The following is a 21,820-nucleotide window of genomic DNA, read 5'->3' as shown; positions in this document are numbered from 1 at the left end:
ACAGCTTTGCACACTTTTGGCATTCTCTCAACCAGCTTCACGAGGAATGCTTTTCCAACAGTCTTGAAGTAGTTCCCACATATGCTGAGCACTTGTTGGCTGCTTTTCCTTCACTCTGTGTTCCAACTCATCCCAAACCATCTCAATTGGGTTGAGGTCAGGTGATTGTGGAGGCCAGGTCATCTGATGCAGTAACATCACTCTCCTTCTTGGTCAAATATCCCTTACACAGCCTGGAAGTGTGTTTTGAGTCATTGTCCTGTTGAAAACAAATGATAGTCCCACTAAGCGCAAACCAGATTGCATGGCGTATCGCTGCAGCATGCTGTGGTAGCCATGCTGGTTAAGTGTGCCTTGAATTCTAAATAAATCACAGACAGTGTCACCTGCAAAGCACGCCACACCATCACACCTCCTCCTCCTTGCTTCACGGTGGGAACCACACATGCGGAGATCATCCGTTCACCTACTCTGCGTCTCACAAAGACACAGCGGTTGGAACCAAAGATCTCTAATTTGGACTCATCAGACGAAAGGACAGATTTCCACCGGTCTAATGTCCATTGCTCGTGTTTCTTGGCCTCTGTCTCCTCTGAACAGTTGATGTTGAGATGTGTCTGTTACTTGAACTCTGTGAAGCATTTATTTGGGCTGCAATCTGAGGTGCAGTTAACTCTAATGAAGTTATCCTCTGCAGCAGAGGTAACTCTGGGTCTTCCTTTCCTGTGGCAGTCCTCATGAGAGCCAGTTTCATCATAGCGCTTGATGTTTTTTTTGACTGCACTTGAAGAAACTTTCGAAGTTCTTGAAATTTTCCGGATTGACTGAACTTCATGTCTTAAAGTAATGATGGACTGACGTTTCTCTTTGCTTATTTCAGCTGCTCTTGCCATAATATGGACTTGGTCTTTTACCAAATAGGGCTATCTTCTGTATACCACCCCTCCCTTGTCACAACACAACTGATTGGCTCAAACGCATTAAGAAGGAAATAAATTCCACAAATTAACTTTTAACAAGGTACACCTGTTAATTGAAATGCATTCCAGGTGACTACCTCATGAAGCTGGTTGAGAGAATGCCAAGAGTGTGCAAAGCTGGCTTCAAGGCAAAGAAAGGGTGGCTATTTGAAGAATTTCAAATATTAAAATATTTCGATTTGTTTAACACTTTTTTAGTTAATACATGATTCCATATCTGTTATTTCATAGTTTTGATGTCTTCACTATTATTCTACAATGTAGAAAATAGTAAAAATAAAGAAAAACCCTGGAATGAGTAGGTGTGTCAACTTTTGACTGGTACTGTATATACCACGAAACATATATTTTTTTCACTAGCTGGCTGCAAGACTATTTGCCATATTGCAGTCTAGACATTTCTCAACCGTTTGTGAGTGGTGATGACTTAAGTCTCCAGCATTGACAGTATTTGACTAATGTAGTCCTATCAGTAGACTGCTCGAGTTAAACAGTAAAGGGAACAGTGCATACCGTACATACAGTATACATACAGTATGTATTCCACTAAACTTTACACCCAAGTTATGTTGCAACTGGGCATTTAAGGGGCATTACACTCAAAGTTCCTGAAATGTTTTCATACATTATAAGTGGTCTTCTTTTGAGAAGTTCATGTTACCCCAGATGCGCACCATGTAATTTGCGGTACTGCTCTTTTCCATTAATTTGGGGTTGAGGGAGCTAGATATACACAACTGATAGTGTGGAGCGTTGATTAATCTTGACATCAGACTACTGCATAGTCGAACTACAAATGTTACACTGACCAGCCTGGCCCCTTCCCTGCTTCTACAATTTGTGTTCTTAACCCACACTTGTCTGTTGTATGGGTCAGCACGCTGCACCAACCCAACCATATTAGGCATAAACAAAGGCTCTGGGCAGCAAATGTCAAGTCTTGTTATCAGTCAGGGTTGGCAGGCCTTGTAGAGCTGTCAATGACAGTAAAGGGCTGCTGCCACCTGCAGGTATGGTGTGGTAACATGGATACATGTGGATTAACTGTAAAACTATCTGATTTCTCTTCTCGAATTTGGGTGTATTGGGCACCTGGTGACCCGTGCCGCCGCCAAGAGCGGAGAGGTCAACATTGTTGCCATCAATGACCCCTTTATCAACCTGGACTACATAGTGAGAACTTTATATAGCTACTGACAAATATACAATTAAAATGTATGGAAATTGAAATAAATTGAGAAATATAAACCTATTTGACTGAAGTCAGACCTTGAGTAGGTCAGGTTTGTTCCCATTAAACTCAATAAATATCTCAGGTGCACAAGTCTACTGTACACATATTCAACACCTCCCTAAAGATGGTATGTAATATCACTGACCAGCTCTCTACCCTTGCCTCTGTTCCATAGGTCTACATATTCAAATATGACTCCACCCACAGTGTTTGGAAGCACAGTGAAGTGAGACAAGAGAATGGCAAGCTGGTCATTGGCAACCTGCACATCACAGTTTTCCATGAGTAAGGGTTTTTCCTTTTCTTTACTAATGCTCCAGGTGCATACATTGGCTTATTTTGTGCAGGGTTTGAAATGACACTGTGCATTTTTCAGATACACTGTTTTGCACAGAATCAAATTGCTGGGTTATACATTTATTTTGGCAATATGAAGATTTGTCTGTGTTTCTTAAACATCCACATTGACTCTTGGGAGTCCCTTAGCAGTGGGCTAGTGTGTGTGTGTGTGTGTGTGTGTGTGTGTGTGCTCATGGTGTAACACTTCAGGTTCCCATCCCTGGATTGTTATGGGAGTGCACAGAACCTCTGTAATTCTAACCCTAGTTTTATGGTATAATCCTAACTTCTCCTATCTCTTTGTCATCTTCAGGAGGGACCCTTCCCAGATCAAGTGGGGCGATGCTGGAGCTGACTATGTTGTGGAGTCTACTGCTGTGTTCACCACCATCGACAAGGCCTCTGTAAGTACCTCTTTTCGCTAGCAGTAGGTCATTGACAATGGTCTATACTTGAATTCTGTGAAAAATATATATTTCTTAGGACTTCATAGCTATAAGGTTGTGGGTGATCAGCAAGTGAGCACAATGCTGTATGTATTTTTATGCTGTAAATTGTTTACATTGATATCTTCATTTTTGCATCCAGACTACCAATTTTGCATATCATCAGCTGTATGTGACTGAATCAAGCAAGGCAGCCTTGATGCTGTGTATTTGTTGTTACACAGACGTACCCTTTGACCTCTCACCCCACCCACCACCACCACAGGCTCACCTGCAGGGAGGTGCCAAGAGGGTCATCATCTCCGCCCCCAGCGCCAATGCCCCCATGTTCGTGATGGGTATCAACATTCTTGTCGTACATGTAATGTTTTCTCCTGTCTGCCTCAGGCCCCTTATGAAGAGATCAAGAGAGTCATCAAGGAGGCCTCCAAAGGACACATGAAAGGAATTCTGGGATACACAGAGGACCAGGTAAATATTTTCCCATTCCAAGACCCATAATTCCTTCCATACTTATAGAAATCACTGATCGAACATGATTTGATAGGTGTGACCAAGGTTCTGTGTTGCTGTCCCTAATCATGTCATGTCAGTGATTACCACAATAAAGGAAATAAGGAAGGATGCATTTTATGACTACTTGAACAGGGCCCAAGCTTTCCCTGCTCTCATGTGCTGAGCCTCAAGGTCATATGATGCAATACCTAAACTCAAAAATTTCTGTTCATTTCTGTTTTTCACATAATGAGCCTAAAGCCTATTGCTCTCCCCTCCACAGGTGGTATCCACTGACTTCAACGGCGACAAACGTTCCTCAATCTTCGACGCCGGCGCAGGCATTGCACTCAATGACCACTTTGTCAAGCTGGTCTCATGGTATGTATCCAGACCTACCCCCTCAACACACACACACAATCAATGCAGTAATTTTGAATATTTATATACATTATAAGGATTCCTTCCTCACGCTCCCTCTCCCATATGTAAGACAATGAGTACGGCTATAGCAACCGTGTTATTGACTTGTGTATGCACATGGCACTCAAGGAGTAAAGTCTCCACAGCACACCTCCAACATTTACATTTACATTTTACATTTTAGTCATTTAGCAGACGCTCTTATCCAGAGCGACTTACAGTTTGTGAGTGCATACTTTTTTTTTAATTTTTTACTTTTTTTATACTGGCCCCCCGTGGGAATCGAACCCACGCTACATCCCTGCCGGCCATTCCCTTCCCTACCATGGGCGACACTGGGCCAATTGTGCGCCGCCCCAACATCCCATGACATCTTCCTTCTCCTGAACGGACATCCCAACAGTCCACCGCCAGAGCAAGAACCAGTAGCAAAGTCCACAGCAACAGTTTTAAAATAAATTAAATTTCTGTTCAGTGGATGGAGTTTTGTTTTTGCCTGCAAAATATTTATGTTCACCGCACCATGCCATAATTCACTCTGTCACACAATAAAAGTGTTCTGTTTGTGAAGTGTTCTCATGGTACATTCTAGCAGATTTGTCATGGTACATTTCGTTAAAGCCGGACAGAGGCTGTAAAACAAAGCATTTGGACCATGAATGGCATGCCAAAATCTGCCAATCATTTACTCCAGTCTGACAACAGGAACCTTCTACCACCTATAGTGAACTAATTAAATTATCCTGACAAGATAATGGTTCAATGATTTCTCTTCAACAGCTAGCAGTGGAGGCTCCTCAAAGGAGAAGGGGGAGGACTATCCTCCTCAGTGAATTTCATAAATATTAAATTGTAGAACATTTAAAGTGATCCTTTTTAGATAAAACTATACTAAATATAATCACGTTACCAAATAATTGATTTAAACACACTATTTTGCAAAGAAGGTCTACAGTAGCCTCAACAGCACTCTGTAGCCGGAGGACAGCTAGCTTCCGTCCTCCTCTGGGTACATTGACCTCAATACAAAATCTAGGAGGCTCATGGTTCTCACCCCCTTCCATAGACCTACACAGTAATTATGACAACTTCCGGAGGATGTCCTCCAGCCTGTCAGAGCTCTTGCAGCGTGAACTGACATGTTGTCCACCCAATCAAAGGATCAGAGAATTAATCTAGTACTGAAAGCATAAGCTACAGCTAGCTAGCACTGCAGTGTGTAAAATGTGGTGAGTAGTTGACTCAAAGAGAGAGAAAGACAATAGTTGAACAGTTTTGATCAAATTAATTTTTTCCAAAATGAAGGAGAAGCAAGACAGAAATAGAGAATTATAATTTTTTTTTTTTTTTCAGTTCCACTTACTTAGCTAGCAAATGCAGCTATCTAGTTTAGCCTACTGAAACACCCTGCTCAAACAGAGGGATGCTATGTTAGCTAGCTGGCTATAACTTTCCAACACAACACTGGAACTGTTCCAAGTCAAAATAAGCTTTGGTATTACTAATTTATTGCCACCGGGGCCCGGTGTAACTGCTTACTGACTGTACACATTTACATTACATTTACGTCATTTAGCAGACGCTCTTATCCAGAGCGACTTACAAATTGGTGCATTCACCTTATACTGTAATGTTACTGCATGATTGTAGCGGGTTCACTAACATGTTAGTTCTATTAGCTATGACGTTACTTTAGCTAATATGTTGACAACGATTAAGGCTGTGTGTAGCGGTTTGGCTTGGAAAGTTTTTTTTGCCTGGTCACATACAGCTGATGTGTTGTGCATTGATGTCAACAAGTGAAGGGAAGAGGTGAGAGAAGAAGAGCACATAGATGCAAAAAGGAATACAACGTGGCTGCTATTAAAGTGAACTGTGTTTAAACTTGATCAGCAGTGTATTTATTCCGACGATTCTGTTGAAAAACGTTTCTTAAACGGAAGCAAATAGAACAAAATGGGGATAAACATACCTGAATTTGTCCAATAGAAACTCTCATTAGCAACCGTTGGACTAATGATTACATCCTATATCAGCTAGATGCAGGCAACAGTGTGCAACGACGTATTGAATGTCACTGTCTGTCCATGTGTCACTGTCTGTCACTTCAAATTTGTCGATTGTAGCAACCTCATGATGGGTATAGGGAAAGTTTGAGTATCATGTAGTAGACTAAACCTATTGCTGTTACATTGAACTGGGTGAATGAAATATGAATGAGAGTCATCCAATATGCTGTAATAGAAATAAGGCCATAATCATTAAAAACAAATTGTCCTCCCTCATCTTAAACGGCACTGACCGCCACTGACAGCTAGGTAGTGGAAAGTGAAAGTATGCAGTTTCTGATGAGTCATTAACTGTCATCCAGACCTGTTTTTGTGAGGCAACCCTATTGCCTTTAAAAACAAACAAAAAATGTAGGGGGCAAACCAGCTTTAATATTGCAGATAGATTGTAACTTCCATCAATGTAATTGTCTGCATCACATCCAATCGCCCATATGTTTTTTTTTCTAGCAAAAAAAATATATATGTACATACATATACACATGCATACATATAAATACATATATATATACATATATATATATATATACACACATCTTTAAAAAATATATATTGGGAAACAAGAAATGTGCAGAGGTGCATTGATTTCTAAAGAAAAATGCTTCTCTTATTTTTGGTTCCTTGGAAGAGGAAAAGCAAGTTACAAAAATGCAGGTGACGTAAGCCAGACAACTCAATAAGAGATCAGTGCATCCAAATCACAGCCATATCATTCCTCTTTAAAAAACTTGATAGGAACAAGACAACAAGCAAAGAGATGTATTGTTAATGTAAGTATTTGAACTTTATTATACTTTATTCATGACTGTCATTGTAAATGTACTATTGTTTTTTTCCAAGACAGGGACAACTGGTGCATTTGTTTGAAGAAAATAGTTGTTCAATTTAATCTACTTTTTGTATTTTATTTTTTAATGGCTTTGTTACTGGTTGCGGAGTAGTCCCTTATAGCTGATAGATAATAATTAATCATTGATAATATATCTGATCACTCCCACTAGCATCGGATATCTGCATCTGTGATATAGTTTATAAATATGGACAGTTATCAAGATGAAATCACCCAGGGTAAGTAAGAGATTAAATACCTACTTTTATTTACCTTTGGACAATTTGAGAGGGCCATTGATCATATAAAGGCACTAGAAAAGTCAGGTGTCTTCCCAAACACTTTTAAAATATTTTGTATATTTATTTTCTTTTTTTGGGGTGTAGATCAGCTTTAATATTGCAGAAAGATTGTAACTTCCATCAATGTAATTTTCTGCATCACTTCCAACAATTGTTTACAGACAGATTATTTCACTTATAATTCACTGTATCACAATTCCAGTGGGTCAGAAGTTTACATACACTAAGTTGACTGTGCCTTTAAACAGCTTGGAAAATTCCAGAAAATGGTGTCATGGCTTTAGAAGCTTCTGATCATCATTTGAGTCAATTGGAGGTGTACCTGTGGATGTATTTCAAGGCCTACCTTCAAACTCAGTGTCTCTTTGCTTGACATCATGGGAATTTTATTTAATTTTTTATTTAACCTTTATTTAACCAGGTAGGCCAGTTGAGAACAAGTTCTCATTTAAAACTGCGACCTGGCCAAGATAAAGCAAAGCAGTGCAATAAAAACAACAACAACACAGAGTTACATATGGGATAAACAAAACGTACAGTCAATAACACAATAGAAAATATATATACAGTGTGTGCAAATGCAGTAAGTTATGAAGGTAAGCCAATAAATAGGACATAGTGCAAAATAGTACAATTTAGTATTAACACTGGCATGATAGATATGCAGAAGATGATGTGCAAGTAGAGATACTGGGGTGCAAATGAGCAAAATAAATAACAACATGGGGATGAGGTAGTTGGGTGGGCTAATTAGAGACGGGCTTTGTACAGGTGCAGTGATCGGTAAGCTGCTCTGACAACTGATGCTTAAAGTTAGTGAGGGAGATAAGAGTCTCCTGCTTCAGATATTTTTGCAGTTTGTTCCAGTCATTGGCAGCAGAGAACTGGAAGGAATGTGGCCAAAGGAGGTGTTGGCTTTGGGGATGACCAGTGAGATATACCTGCTGGAGCGCATACTACGGGTGGGTGTTGCTATGGTGACCAATGAGCTAAGATAAGGCGGGGATTTGCCTAGCAGTGATTTATAGATGACCTGGAGCCAGTGGGTTTGGGAAAATCAAAACCAATCAGCCAATACCTCAGAACAAAAATTGTAGACCTCCACAATTATGGTTCATCCTTGGGAGCAATTTCCAAATGCCTGAAGGTACCACATTCATCTGTTCATCTAGTACGCAAGTATAAACACCATGGGACCATGCAGCCGTCATACCGCTCAGGAAGGAGACGCGTTCTGTCTCCTAGAGATGAACGTACTTTGCTGCGAAAAGTGCAAATCAATCCCAGAACAACAGCAACGGACCTTGTGAAGACGCTGGAGGAAACAGGTACAAAAGTATCTATATCCACAGTAAAACAAGTCCTATATCGACATAACCAGAATGGCCGCTCAGCACCACCATAAAAAAGTCAGGCTACGGTTTTCTACTGCACATGGGGACAAAGATCGTACAGAAATGTTCTCTGGTCTGATGAAACAAAAATGTAAATGTTTGGCCATAATGACCATCGTTATGTTTGGAGGAATAAATGGGGTGCTTGCAAGCCGAAGAACACCATCCCAACCGTGAAGCACGGGGGTGGCAGCATCCTGCTGTGGGGGTGCTTTGCTGCAGGAGGGACTGGTGCACTTCACAAAATAGATGCCATCATGAGGAAGGAAAATGATGTGGATATATTGAAGCAACATCTCAAGACATCAGTCAGGAAGTTAAAGCTTGGGTCTTCCAAATGGACAATGACCCCAAGCATACTGTCAGTATAGCTGTAGGTGGGTGTGGTGGTGGAATCAGGCACAGGACGCACAAAGTAAGTCCAAAAGACTTTAGTGGTTAGCAATAAACACAGCACGAAAATAAATGCCCTGAGGCGAGAAACTCCGCACGCAGGCGAAATAAAACGGGCGCACTAAACACGTGCGACAAAATACTCCAAACACAAATGGAGAGCAGCTCAACCGAGCAAACTGTATAGACACAAGCAATACGCACGACAGTGAAAACAATCACACACAACACTAGACAAACACAACGAGAACTTATAGGACACTAATTACACTAAACGATAACAGGTGTAACAACAATCAGACAAAAGCAAACGAACATAGAAACATGCAACGGTGGCAGCTAGTATTCCGGAGACGACGAACGCCGAAGCCTACCCGAGCAAGGAAGAGAGGCAGCCTCGGCCGAAACCGTGACACATACTTCCAAAGTTGTGGCAAAATGGCTTAAGGACAACAAAGTCAAGGTATTGGAGTGGCCATCACAAAGCCCTGACCTCAATCCTATAGAAAAGTTGTGGGCAGAACTGAAAAAGCGTGTGCGAGCAAGGAGGCCTACAAACCTGACTCAGTTACACCAGCTCGGTCAGGAGGAATGGGCCAAAATTCACCCAACGTATTGTGGGAAGCTTGTGGAAGGCTACCCGAAACGTTTGACCCAAGTTAAACAATTTAAAGGCAATGCTATCAAATACTAATTGAGTGTATGTAAACTTCTGACCCACTGGGAATGTGATGAAATAAATAAAAGCAGAAATAAATGATTATCTCGACTATAATTCTGACATTTTACATTTTAAAAATATAGTGGTGATCCTAACTGATCTAAGACAGGGAATTTTTACTAGGATTAAATGTCAGGAATTGTGAAAAACTGAGTTTAAATGTATTTGGCTATGGTGTATGTAAACTTCCGACTTCAACTGTATATACAGTGAGGGAAAAAAGTATTTGATCCCCTGCTGATTTTGTACATTTGAACACTGACAAATAAATGATCAGTCTATAATTTTAATGGTAGGTTTATTTAAACAGTGAGAGACAGAATAACAACAACAAAATCCAGAAAAACGCATGTCAAAAATGTTATAAATTGATTAGCATTTTAATGAGGGAAATAAGTATTTGACCCCCTCTCTATCAGAAAGATTTCTGGCTCCCAGGTGTCTTTTATACAGGTAACGAGCTGAGATTAGGAGCACACTCTTAAAGGGAGTGCTCCTAATCTCAGCTTGTTACCTGTATAAAAGACACCTGTCCACAGAAGCAATCAATCAATCAGATTCCAAACTCTCCACCATGGCCAAGACCAAAGAACTCTCCAAGGATGTCAGGGACAAGATTGTAGACCTACACAAGGCTGGAATGGGCTACAAGACCAAGCATCTTGGTGAGAAGGTGACAACAGTTGGTGTGATTATTCGCAAATAGAAGAAACACAAAATAACTGTCAATCTCCCTCGGCCTGGGGCTCCATGCAAGATCTCACCTCATGGAGTTGCAATGATCATGAGAACGGTGAGGAATCAGCCCAGAACTACACGGGAGGACCTTGTCAATGATCTCAAGGCAGCTGGGACCATAGTCACCAAGAAAACAATTGGTAACACACTACACCGTGAAGGACTGAAATCCTGCAGCGCCCGATAGGTCCCCCTGCTCAAGAAAGCACATACAGTGGGGAAAAAAGTATTTAGTCAGCCACCAATTGTGCAAGTTCTCCCACTTAAAAGATGAGAGAGGCCTGTAATTTTCATCATAGGTACACGTCAACTATGACAGACAAATTGAGAAATGTTTTTCCAGAAAATCACATTGTAGGATTTTTAATGAATTTATTTGCAAATTATGGTGGAAAATAAGTATTTGGTCACCTACAAACAAGCAAGATTTCTGGCTCTCACAGACCTGTAACTTCTTCTTTAAGAGGCTCCTCTGTCCTCCACTCGTTACCTGTATTAATGGCACCTGTTTGAACTTGTTATCAGTATGAAAGACACCTGTCCACAACCTCAAACAGTCACACTCCAAACTCCACTATGGCCAAGACCAAAGAGCTGTCAAAGGACACCAGAAACAAAATTGTAGACCTGCACCAGGCTGGGAAGACTGAATCTGCAATAGGTAAGCAGCTTGGTTTGAAGAAATCAACTGTGGGAGCAATTATTAGGAAATGGAAGACATACAAGACAACTGATAATCTCCCTCGATCTGGGGCTCCACGCAAGATCTCACCCCGTGGGGTCAAAATGATCACAAGAACGGTGAGCAAAAATCCCAGAACCACACGGGGGGACCTAGTGAATGACCTGCAGAGAGCTGGGACTAAAGTAACAAAGCCTACCATCAGTAACACACTACGCCACCAGGGACTCAAATCCTGCAGTGCCAGACGTGGCCCCCTGCTTAAGTCAGTACATGTCCAGGCCCGTCTGAAGTTTGCTAGAGTGCATTTGGATGATCCAGAAGAGGATTGGGAGAACGTCATATGGTCAGATGAAACCAAAATAGAACTCTTTGGTAAAAACTCAACTCGTCATGTTTGGAGGACAACGAATGCTGAGTTGCATCCAAATAACACCATACCTACTGTGAAGCATGGGGGTGTAAACATCATGCTTTGGGGCTGTTTTTCTGCAAAGGGACCAGGACGACTGATCCGTGTAAAGGAAAGAATGGATGGGGCCATGTATTGTGAGATTTTGAGTGAAAACCTCCTTCCATCAGCAAGGGCATTGAAGATGAAACATGGCTGGGTCTTTCAGCATGACAATGATCCCAAACACACCGCCCGGGCAACGAAGGAGTGGCTTCGTAAGAAGCGTTTCAAGGTCCTGGAGTGGCCTAGCCAGTCTCCAGATCTCAACCCCATAGAAAATCTTTGGAGGGAGTTGAAAGTCCGTGTTGCCCAGCGACAGCCCCAAACCATCACTGCTCTAGAGGAGATCTGCATGGAGGAATGGGCCAAAATACCAGCAACAGTGTGTGAAAACCTTGTGAAGACTTACAGAATACGTTTGACCTGTGTCATTGCCAACAAAGGGTATATAACAAAGTATTGAGAAACTTTTGTTATTGACCAAATACTTATTTTCCACCATAATTTGCAAATAAATTCATTAAAGATCCTACAATGTGATTTTCTGGAATTTTTTTTCTCATTTTGTCTGTCATAGATGACATGTACCTATGATGAAAATTACAGGCCTCTCTCATCTTTTTAAGTGGGAGAACTTGCACAATTGGTGGCTGATTAAATACTTTTTTCCCCCACTGTATCTTGTTGTTATTAGTTATTGTTAGTTGTTATTAGTCCCATCTTTCAGCTCCATTCAACACCTCCCATCTATCTCTTAACACCATCCATATTGGATTTCTATTTGCCATATATTTTTCAACTGTACTGTGATGTTTCACAAAATATCTAATGATTCTGTCTCTTCGCAGCAAAATCTGCAGAGCTGGGAAGATTGTATCCCCCATATAAATAACATTATGTTGGTAGCAAGAATTTCGAATAGTAATTTAAATAAAGAAATTATACGTTTTGAATCCTGCGTCGTTTTGTGTATCAGTTCATAAACACTATGCCATGGAATCGGTACGTCAAAAATCTCTTCCCAACTATTTTGCAATCTATATGGGATGGCTGTCAATCTTTTGGTCCTTAAATGAAACTGGTATACTTTTTTTTTTATTACAATTTTCTTTAACAAATGATGTTCTTTAATGCAGGGCCGACAGACAAGTTCCTTACTTTTTCTCCCTTCCAATTTCCTCTTCCATTTTTGCGGTAATGCTGCAATTATTTGGTTGTAATTTTGGGTAGAGCAGACATTTCCATATGTTTATGTTAGCTGCATGTGCGACATAACTCCACCAGTCCTACCTATGATATCATTTACAAAGATTATACCTTTTTTAAACATTTTTTCAAATAATAATGTTTTTTTAATCAATTATCTTTGTCTTTTTGCCAAAGTTACAAATTGTGGCTTTAAATTTTAAGGCTGAATGGGTTTCCCTGCGCCATCTCTCTTTCTCTCCTTTAAAAAAAATCTTTGTCTGTCTCATAGAGGAGGAATATAATGTTGGGAAAACCTCTTTCAGCCCGACTACAGCTATTCCTACCAATACCACATCCACAAGTCAGTGCAACGACGAAACCGTGGCTCCTGCCCCTGCAGCCTTGCATGTTGAGGAGAAAATGGTGAGGAAAAAACACTTTCCTCCATTCCAGCTCCAACTGCCTCTGTCAAATCTACTAACACAGGTAGGTCAGATTGACATTGTCACTGCGGAAAATGAGTGCTCCTTTAATTAATATATATATATATACCTTTAACTACGACTTAAAAGGACACTAAAAATATTTGGGAAAAGTTATGTTCCATAAACGTAGACAAACACAGATCTTCTGGAGTGATATTGTGTCAATATAAGTCTGATTTAAGTATCGATAAGGTATTCTGGGATGTTTTTAGAGAAGCGTGGCAAATGCATTCTATGCTTTGTTTACTTCACAGGGCTTTCTGTAGAAAACTCTCTCTTTAAGTTGATTGTTTCTGTTGATTGTTTCTGTTTCTGTCACACGCTCAGGACAGGACCATGGTAACAAAACAACCACTGAGGCGAGACCAACTTCATCTTTGATTTCCAGTTTTAGCCCCTGCTTATGCTTCCAGAGCACAGATTAAAACCACTGAAAAGATACCAACATCCATAACTTCAAGTATGTTTAGCCCTGACAATTTTACTAGAACAAAGACCACCACCACCTTTGAGATAACACCATTCTCCTTAAATACAAGTAATTATACACCTGACCATTCTACCAGTACAGTGAAAACCACCATTGAGAAAAGAGCAACATCCTCCATTCCAACTGTAAATGCCACTTCCAGTTACACTATGACACATAAGTCTGATTTTAATGCCTAGATAGATTCCTGTGGGACACACACACAGTACATGTTCAAAATGCTACTGGAAGATGATCTTCAAATCAAATAAAATAAAATTTTATTGGTCACATGCGCTGAATACAACAGGTGCAGACATTACAGTGAAATGCTTACTTACAGCCCTTAACCAACAGTGCATTTATTTTAAACAAAAAAAGTAAGAATAAAACAACAACAAAAAAAGTGTTGAGAAAAAAAGAGCAAAAGTAAAATAAAGTGACAGTAGGGAGGCTATATATACAGTAAAATAAAGTGACAGTAGGGAGGCTATATATACAGGGGGGTACCGTTGCAGAGTCAATGTGCGGGGGCACCGGCTAGTTGAGGTAGTTGAGGTAATATGTACATGTGGGTAGAGTTAAAGTGACTATGCATAAATACTTAACAGAGTAGCAGCAGCGTAAAAAGGATGGGGTGGGGGGGCAGTGCAAATAGTCCGGGTAGCCATGATTAGCTGTTCAGGAGTCTTATGGCTTGGGGGTAGAAGCTGTTGAGAAGTCTTTTGGACCTAGACTTGGCACTCCGGTACCGCTTGCCGTGCGGTAGCAGAGAGAACAGTCTATGACTAGGGTGGCTGGAGTCTTTGACAATTTTGAGGGCCTTCCTCTGACACCGCCTGGTATAGAGGTCCTGGATGGCAGGGAGCTTTGCCCCAGTGATGTACTGGGCCGTACGCACTACCCTCTGTAGTGCCTTGCGGTCAGAGGCCAAGCAGTTGCCATACCAGGCGGTGATGCAACCAGTCAGGATGCTCTCGATGGTGCAGCTGTAGAATTTTTTGAGGATCTGAGGACCCATGCCAAATCTTTTTTGTCTCCTGAGGGGGAATAGGCTTTGTCGTGCCCTCTTCACGACTGTCTTGGTGTGTTTGGACCATGATAGTTCGTTGGTGATGTGGACACCAAGGAACTTGAAGCTCTCAACCTGTTCCACTACAGCCCCGTCGATGAGAATGGGGGCGTGCTCAGTCCTCTTTTTTTTCCTGTAGTCCACAATCATCTCCTTTGTCTTGGTCAAGTTGAGGGAGAGGTTGTTGTCCTGGCACCACACGGCCAGATCTCTGACCTCCTCCCTATAGGCTGTCTCATCGTTGTCGGTGATCAGGCCTACCACTGTTGTGTCGTCGGCAAACTTAATGATGGTGTTGGAGTCGTGCCTGGCCATGCAGTCATGGGTGAACAGAGAGTACAGGAGGGGACTGAGCACGCACCCCTGAGGGGCCCCCGTGTTGAGGATCAGTGTGGCAGATGTGTTGTTACCTACCCTTACCACCTGGGGGCGGCCCGTCAGGAAGTCCAGGATCCAGTTGCAGAGGGAGGTGTTTAGTCCCAGGATCCTTAGCTTAGTGATGAGCTTAGAGGGCACTATGGTGTTGAATGCTGAGCTGTAGTCAATGAATAGCATTCTCACATAGGTGTTCCTCTTGTCCAGGTGGGAAAGGGCAGTGTGGAGTGCAATAGAGATTGCATCATCTGTGGATCTGTTGGGGCGGTATGCAAATTGGAGTGGGTCTAGGGTTTCTGGGATTATGCTGTTGATGTGAGCCATGACCAGTCTTTCAAAGCACTTCATGGCTACAGACGTCAGTGCTACGGGACGGTAGTCATTTAGGCAGGTTATCTTAGAGTTCTTGGGCACAGGGACTATGGTGGTCTGCTTGAAACATGTTGGTATTACAGACTCAGTCAGGGACATGTTGAAAATGTCAGTGAAGACACTTGCCAGTTGGTCAGCACATGCTCGGAGTACACGTCCTGGTAATCCGTCTGGCCCTGCGGCCTTGTGAATGTTGACCTGCTTAAAAGTCTTACTCACATCGGCTACGGAGAGCGTGATCACATAGTCATCCGGAACAGCTGGTGCTCTCATGCATGCTTCAGTGTTGCTTGCCTCGAAGCGAGCATAGAAGTGGTTTAGCTCGTCTGGTAGGCTTGTGTCACTGGGCAGCTCGCGGCTGTGCTTCCCTTTGTAGTCTGTAATAGTTTTCAAGCCTTCTGACATTTCAGTGAAACGCAGGCCAGAGATTGGCATAGATAAAATGCTGTGGGGAGATCTAAACAAGAAGCATCAGGATTTCATGACCAACAGCAATCTATCCACACTAAGAGGGCGTGGCCTGTCAGCAAGTCATACTTTTCCCTCCACTGATCCAATTGACTGTAAGTACAACATTCAACAGTTAACCTTTTTAGTATGTTCTCCATTGTTTTATGCATGTGTCAAATAAAATAAACTTAATTTTCCCATATTTCAGCCCTCCTCAATCAAACAACAGGAAATCGTGTAATGGAGCATCAGTGCTTGGTGACCAGCAACATTTTACATTTGACTCATTCTTATCCAGAGTGACTTACAGGAGCAATTAGGGCTAAGTGCCTTGCTCAAGGGCACATCGGCAGATTTTTCACCTAGTCGACTTGGGGATTAGAACCAGCGTCCTTTCGGTTACTGGCATAACGCTCTTAACCACTAAGCTACCTACCGCCATCTTACTGACATTGAAAGTCATTCAATGCAATAACTGTGTTTACCTCACTCTACTCCAAGAAGTCTGCCAAGATTTCCCACAAGGAGATCACATTTTTTTAGGAAGGGTTGGGGGGATTTCCACTAACCTCTCTACTCTTTCCATTACCAATAAGTTTCATTCACCTACACTCCACTTGTTGAAGAACTGTGCATTGAACTTACTACTATTATTAGAAATAATAGCTCATTTGAAAAGTAATGTGTTGGTTATTTCCATTGCAGTTTTATTAAAGTATAATTCTACAAGATTTATACAGCTTCCTATCAGCCTTTGAAAATGATGATGTAATATACTTCTATGCTGTAGGGACCTGCCTGTTGTTTTAAGGTGGCATATAGCCAGTCAAAATCAAATATCTGTTCAAGACCATGCTTGCTTCATTGTAACAATAAAGTGCTATATGCACGTTCATAATTATTCCATGTATTCTGTGTACATTTTTTATTAAAGGGATTAGACAAATGCATTTTGTTTATGTGTTGAAAGGATCAAAAGCTGGGGGGAGGAGATTGTTTTATTTTCAAACTATTGGGATCCAAGCATGTTTCAAGGGTATAGCTAGATATTCAGTGAGTGAGCAATTGTTCTATTACTGTAAAAGCTATAAGTCGCTAAATCCTGAGAAATTAAGGACCATGTAAAAAACTGTTGGTCACTAAATCTGTCTAGAAGGACCACGTAAAAACAGTCTTCTCTGCTTTGAGTTCTTGCATCGATGGGTCTCTCATTACCAAGGTTGGCTGCCATGAAGAGAAACGTTTTCTCTGCTTTGAGTTCTTGCATCGATGGGTCTCTCATTACCAAGGTTGGCTGCCATGAAGAGAAACGTTTGGAATTCTCCCCACGTGAAAACACCATCTCCACCAAGGTTGCTCAACGCCCGCTTCACTACTTTGACAGCTGCCTCTGCGGCACCATTCCTATGGGGAGAGTCTGCAGGGTGGATCTTCCATGACCATTCTGTACCATGCTTGGCAGCTGTGTCTTCAAGTTCAGACTTGTTTAGTTGGTTAAGGAATTTTTGAAGTGCGGGTTTGGCTCCCACAAAGTTAGTGCCAGGGTCTGACCAGAGTTTCCTGGGGTGTCCTCTCAGTGAAGTGAACCTTTGATAGGCTAGCAGGAATCCTTCAGATGACATGTCACCCACTACTTCAGTGTGTATGGCTTGGGAAGCCATGCAGCAGAAGACTATTCCCCATACTTTGAGTCTAGTTCTCTTCTTGACCTCATCTTTCACTTCATAAGGGCCGAACAGGTCCATGGTGGTGAATTCAAAAGGTGCAGCTGGGCCTGTTCGCTCTAGAGGCAGGTCAGCCATGATTTGTTGACACTGTTTTGCCTTGTTTTTCCTGCAGACCACACAGCTGTCAACCATTTTCTTGGCAAGTCTACGGCCTTTTATTACCCAGGCTTTCTTCCTCATCCGGAGAAGGGTTCCTGCCACTCCCTCGTGGTTTGCTTTGTGGGATTCTTGTGCCAGCAGTGTAGACACCCATGCTTCAAAGGGTAAAACTGGCACTGCTGTCTTATCTTCGTTGAATGTCTGAATTCTGCCTCCACAAACTAGCAGCCCAGAGTTCACATCTTTGTACACTGTCAGTCTGCTTAGAGTTGTGTCTGAAAAATCTGTACCTTCTTGAGCTGCGAGGAAAAGGTCTTTGAGTGCATCTTCATGTTCTTTGACAGTCAGCACAGCTTGCTTGGGTGATCTTACCTCCCTCTTTGCCTGTTTAGGGGCCTGGCCCTTCCTCTTCAGCCACTGCTTGGCTGCTAGACAAACCCAGGCAACGACTCTCACCAGTTTGGACAGGCTACTGAATCTTCTTACTTCCACAAGATCTTTAACCCAGCCAGTGGGCTTCCTTCTAAGAAGAGTTGGGTTTACCACAGGTATTCCCTCTTGAGTTTCACTCTTTGGACATTCCTGAGTGCCTTGTAGGTCTTCTTTCTGCTGACTACTTCTTGCTTGAGCTCTTGTTAATGCACCTGAGAATGCCTTCCTCTGGAGCTTGTTTACACTCTCCCTGGCATGAGCTGCAACCTCTCCAGCTGATTTTATAGGCCACTCCTCCACTGGCCACTTTAGGAAATCTGGTCCATTTTGCCATGTGGAATTCTCCTTCAAATCTTCAGGAGCACCCCCTCTTGTTATGATGTCAGCTATGTTTAGATCCCCACGGATCCACCACCAGTCTTGCACTTGTCCAGCCTTCTGGATTTCACCCACTCTATTTGCAAAGAAGGTTTTGTACCCATAACTGACTCTTTGAATGGCTCCCAAGACCGTTTTACTGTCAAGTAGATGGAACCATCTCTCGATCTTCATTCGAGCATGCTTTTCCACATACTTCCTGATCCTGGCTGCGAAGACAGCACCACAGATCTCAGCTTTTACAGCTTCTCCCTTCCGATCCAGGGGTGTCAGCTTGGCTTTTGATTCAACTAATCGAACTTTAGTGCCTTGACTTGTCTCCCATCTTAAGTACATCACAGCTCCATAGGTTTTGTCACTTCCATCAGAGAATGTGATGCCCCAAGGTTTCCCTTCCCAGCCAGCTGGTGTGAGGCTCCTGTGGAATTTCACCTCTCCAAGCTGCACATATTCTTCAAAAAGCTGGATGGCTTCTTCTCTGAGGCTTTCTGAGAGAGGTTGGTCCCAGGTTTGTTGGGTTAGTTTCCCACCCCCTCCCTCTTGGAATGCTTTTCTAACAAGAATTGCCCCCTTCTGTTTGGCAGGTGTAACTAAGCCAATTGGGTCGTACAGTCCAGCCACTTGGCTTAAGAGAGCCCTCCTAGTCAGTGGGTTAGGTGTCTCAGTTCTCACCTCCTCCTTGAGAAGATTTTTTCCAACTCTCATCTTCTTTTTCCTTTTGGAAAAGTTAACTGAGGTTAACATGTAGAGCATGTCTTCATCCATTTGGTAGCCGATACCCAAGGCTTTGTTGTCTTCGTCCCTCATTTGATTTGGAAGAATTAAGGTTTTACTTTGTGTCTTTGTTAGAACCTCCATCTCCATTCCTTGCCTCCCACTTTGCCCTGACCGGACCCATGGTTTGAGGAAGAACCCTCCAGCTTTCAAGATCTCCTCGACATTTGCTGTGATCTTGTCAAGTTTATTCAGGTCATCCTCGACATTTTCTGATTTTGTGATAATTTACATAATTTGAGTCAATTGGAGGTGTACGTGTGGATGTATTTCAAGGCCTACCTTCAAACTCAGTGCCTCTTTGCTGGACCATGTGAAAATTAAAAGAAATCAGCCAAGAACTCAGAAAAAAATGCGTAGGCCTCCAGAAGTCTGGTTCATCCTTGGGAGCAATTTCCAAACGCCTGAAGGTACCACGTTCCTCTGTACAAACAATAGTATGCAAGTATAAACACCATGGGACCATGCAGCCGTCATACCGCTCAGGAAGGAGACGCGTTCTGTCTCCTAGAGATGAACATACTTTGGTGCAAATCAATCCCAGAACAACAGCAAAATTATCTATATCTTGTGAAGATGCTGGAGGAAACAGGTACAAAAGTATCTACACTGCTCAAAAAAATTAAGGGAACACTAAAATAACACATCCTAGATCTGAATGAATGAAATAATCTTATTAAATACTTTTTTCTTTACATAGTTGAATGTGCTGACAACAAAATCACACAAAAATTATCAATGGAATCAAATGTATCAACCCATGGAGGTCTGGATTTGGAGTCACCCTCAAAATTAAAGTGGAAAACCACACTACAGGCTGATCCAACTTTGATGTAATGTCCTTAAAACAAGTCAAAATGAGGCTCAGTAGTGTGTGTGGCCTCCACGTGCCTGTATGACCTCCCTACAACGCCTGGGCATGCTCCTGATGAGGTGGCGGATGGTCTCCTGAGGGATCTCCTCCCAGACCTGGACTAAAGCATCCGCCAACTCCTGGACAGTCTGTGGTGCAACGTGGCGTTGGTGGATGGAGCGAGACATGATGTCCCAGATGTGCTCAATTGGATTCAGGTCTGGGGAACGGGCGGTCCATAGCATCAATGCCTTCCTCTTGCAGGAACTGCTGACACACTCCAGCCACATGAGGTCTAGCATTGTCTTGCATTAGGAGGAACCCCGGGCCAACCGCACCAGCATATGGTCTCACAAGGGGTCTGAGGATCTCATCTCGGTACCTAATGGCAGTCAGGCTACCTCTGGCGAGCACATGGAGGGCTGTGCGGCCCACCAAAGAAATGCCACCCCACACCGGTCATGCTGGAGGATGTTGCTGGCAGCAGAACGTTCTCCACGGCGTCTCCAGACTCTGTCACGTGCTCAGTGTGAACCTGCTTTCATCTGTGAAGAGCACAGGGCGGCAGTGGTGAATTTGCCAATCTTGGTGTTCTCTGGCAAATGCCAAACGTCCTGCACGGTGTTGGGCTGTAAGCACAACCCCCACCTGTGGACGTCTGGCCCTCATACCACCCTCATGGAGTCTGTTTCTGACCGTTTGAGCAGACACGTGCACATTTGTGGCCTGCTGCTCCTCCTTGCACAAAGGCAGAGGTAGCAGTCCTGCTGCTGGGTTGTTGCCCTCCTACACATCTCCTGATGCACTGGCCTGTCTCCTGGTAGCGCCTCCATGCTCTGGACACTACGCTGACAGACACAGCAAACCTTCTTGCCACAGCTCGCATTGATGTGCCATCCAGAGCGACTTACAGTTAGTGAATACATATTTATTTTTTATACTGGCCCCCCATGGGAATCAAACCCACAACCCTGGCGTTGCAAACGCCATGCTCTATCAACTGAGCTACATCCCTGGCGGCCATTCCCTCCCCTACCCTGGACGACGCTGGGCCAATTGTGCGCCGCCCATGAGTCTCCCGGTCGCGGCCGGCTGCGACAGAGCCTGGATTCGAACCAGGATCTCTAGTGGCACAGTTAGCACTGCGATGCAGTGCCTTAGACCACTGCGCCACTCAGGAGTAATTGGAGTAAACTAGTGAACAACAACACTTAGGCCTCTACTTTCAGCTTATAAATACTATATACACTTTACGGACACAGTCAATTTTACTATAATTGTATTTTGTTTGTTTTTACTTCTGAACTTCCCTCTACCCTCAACCTCTCCGATCATTTTCAGGATGTCCATTCGGTTTGCTTCTATATGCCATATCTTTCTAACTGTGCTCTTTCACAAAAACTCTCTACATATAACTTATATACTTATTATGGACACGGTCTGCTTTACAATAGGTATCTTATTGTTATTAGTTGTTGCTAAGAGCAAACATTTCTTGGGAAACAAGACATGTACAGAGGTGCGTAGTTCTAAAGAAAAATGCTTATCTTATTTTTGGTTCCTTGGAAGAGGAAAAGCAGGTTACGTAAATGCAGGTGACGTAAGCCAGACAACTCAATAAGAGATCAGTGCATCCAAATCACAGCC

The 21,820-nt window shown here is 42.7% G+C and overlaps 1 protein-coding gene across 1 annotated transcript; it reads left to right on the top strand.

The window, feature by feature from the left end:
• Nucleotides 1-2,060: 2,060 nt before the first annotated feature.
• Nucleotides 2,061-19,140, top strand: LOC311132486 (glyceraldehyde-3-phosphate dehydrogenase-like; the record flags this gene model as incomplete). The annotated part of the gene is made up of 7 exons (XM_084165770.1): nt 2,061-2,153; nt 2,390-2,499; nt 2,867-2,957; nt 3,265-3,330; nt 3,387-3,470; nt 3,778-3,875; nt 19,131-19,140. Coding segments are annotated over 7 exons (552 nt in total), but the record flags the coding sequence as incomplete, so codon positions are not given.
• Nucleotides 19,141-21,820: the final 2,680 nt, after the last annotated feature.

This window comes from Coregonus lavaretus (assembly GCF_964263955.1).
Source record: "Coregonus lavaretus genome assembly, chromosome: 7".
In the NCBI taxonomy this organism is placed as follows: Eukaryota; Metazoa; Chordata; class Actinopteri; order Salmoniformes; family Salmonidae; genus Coregonus; species Coregonus lavaretus.
Note: the sequence above shows the minus strand (reverse complement) of the source record. Positions and strands in the feature narration are given on the sequence as shown.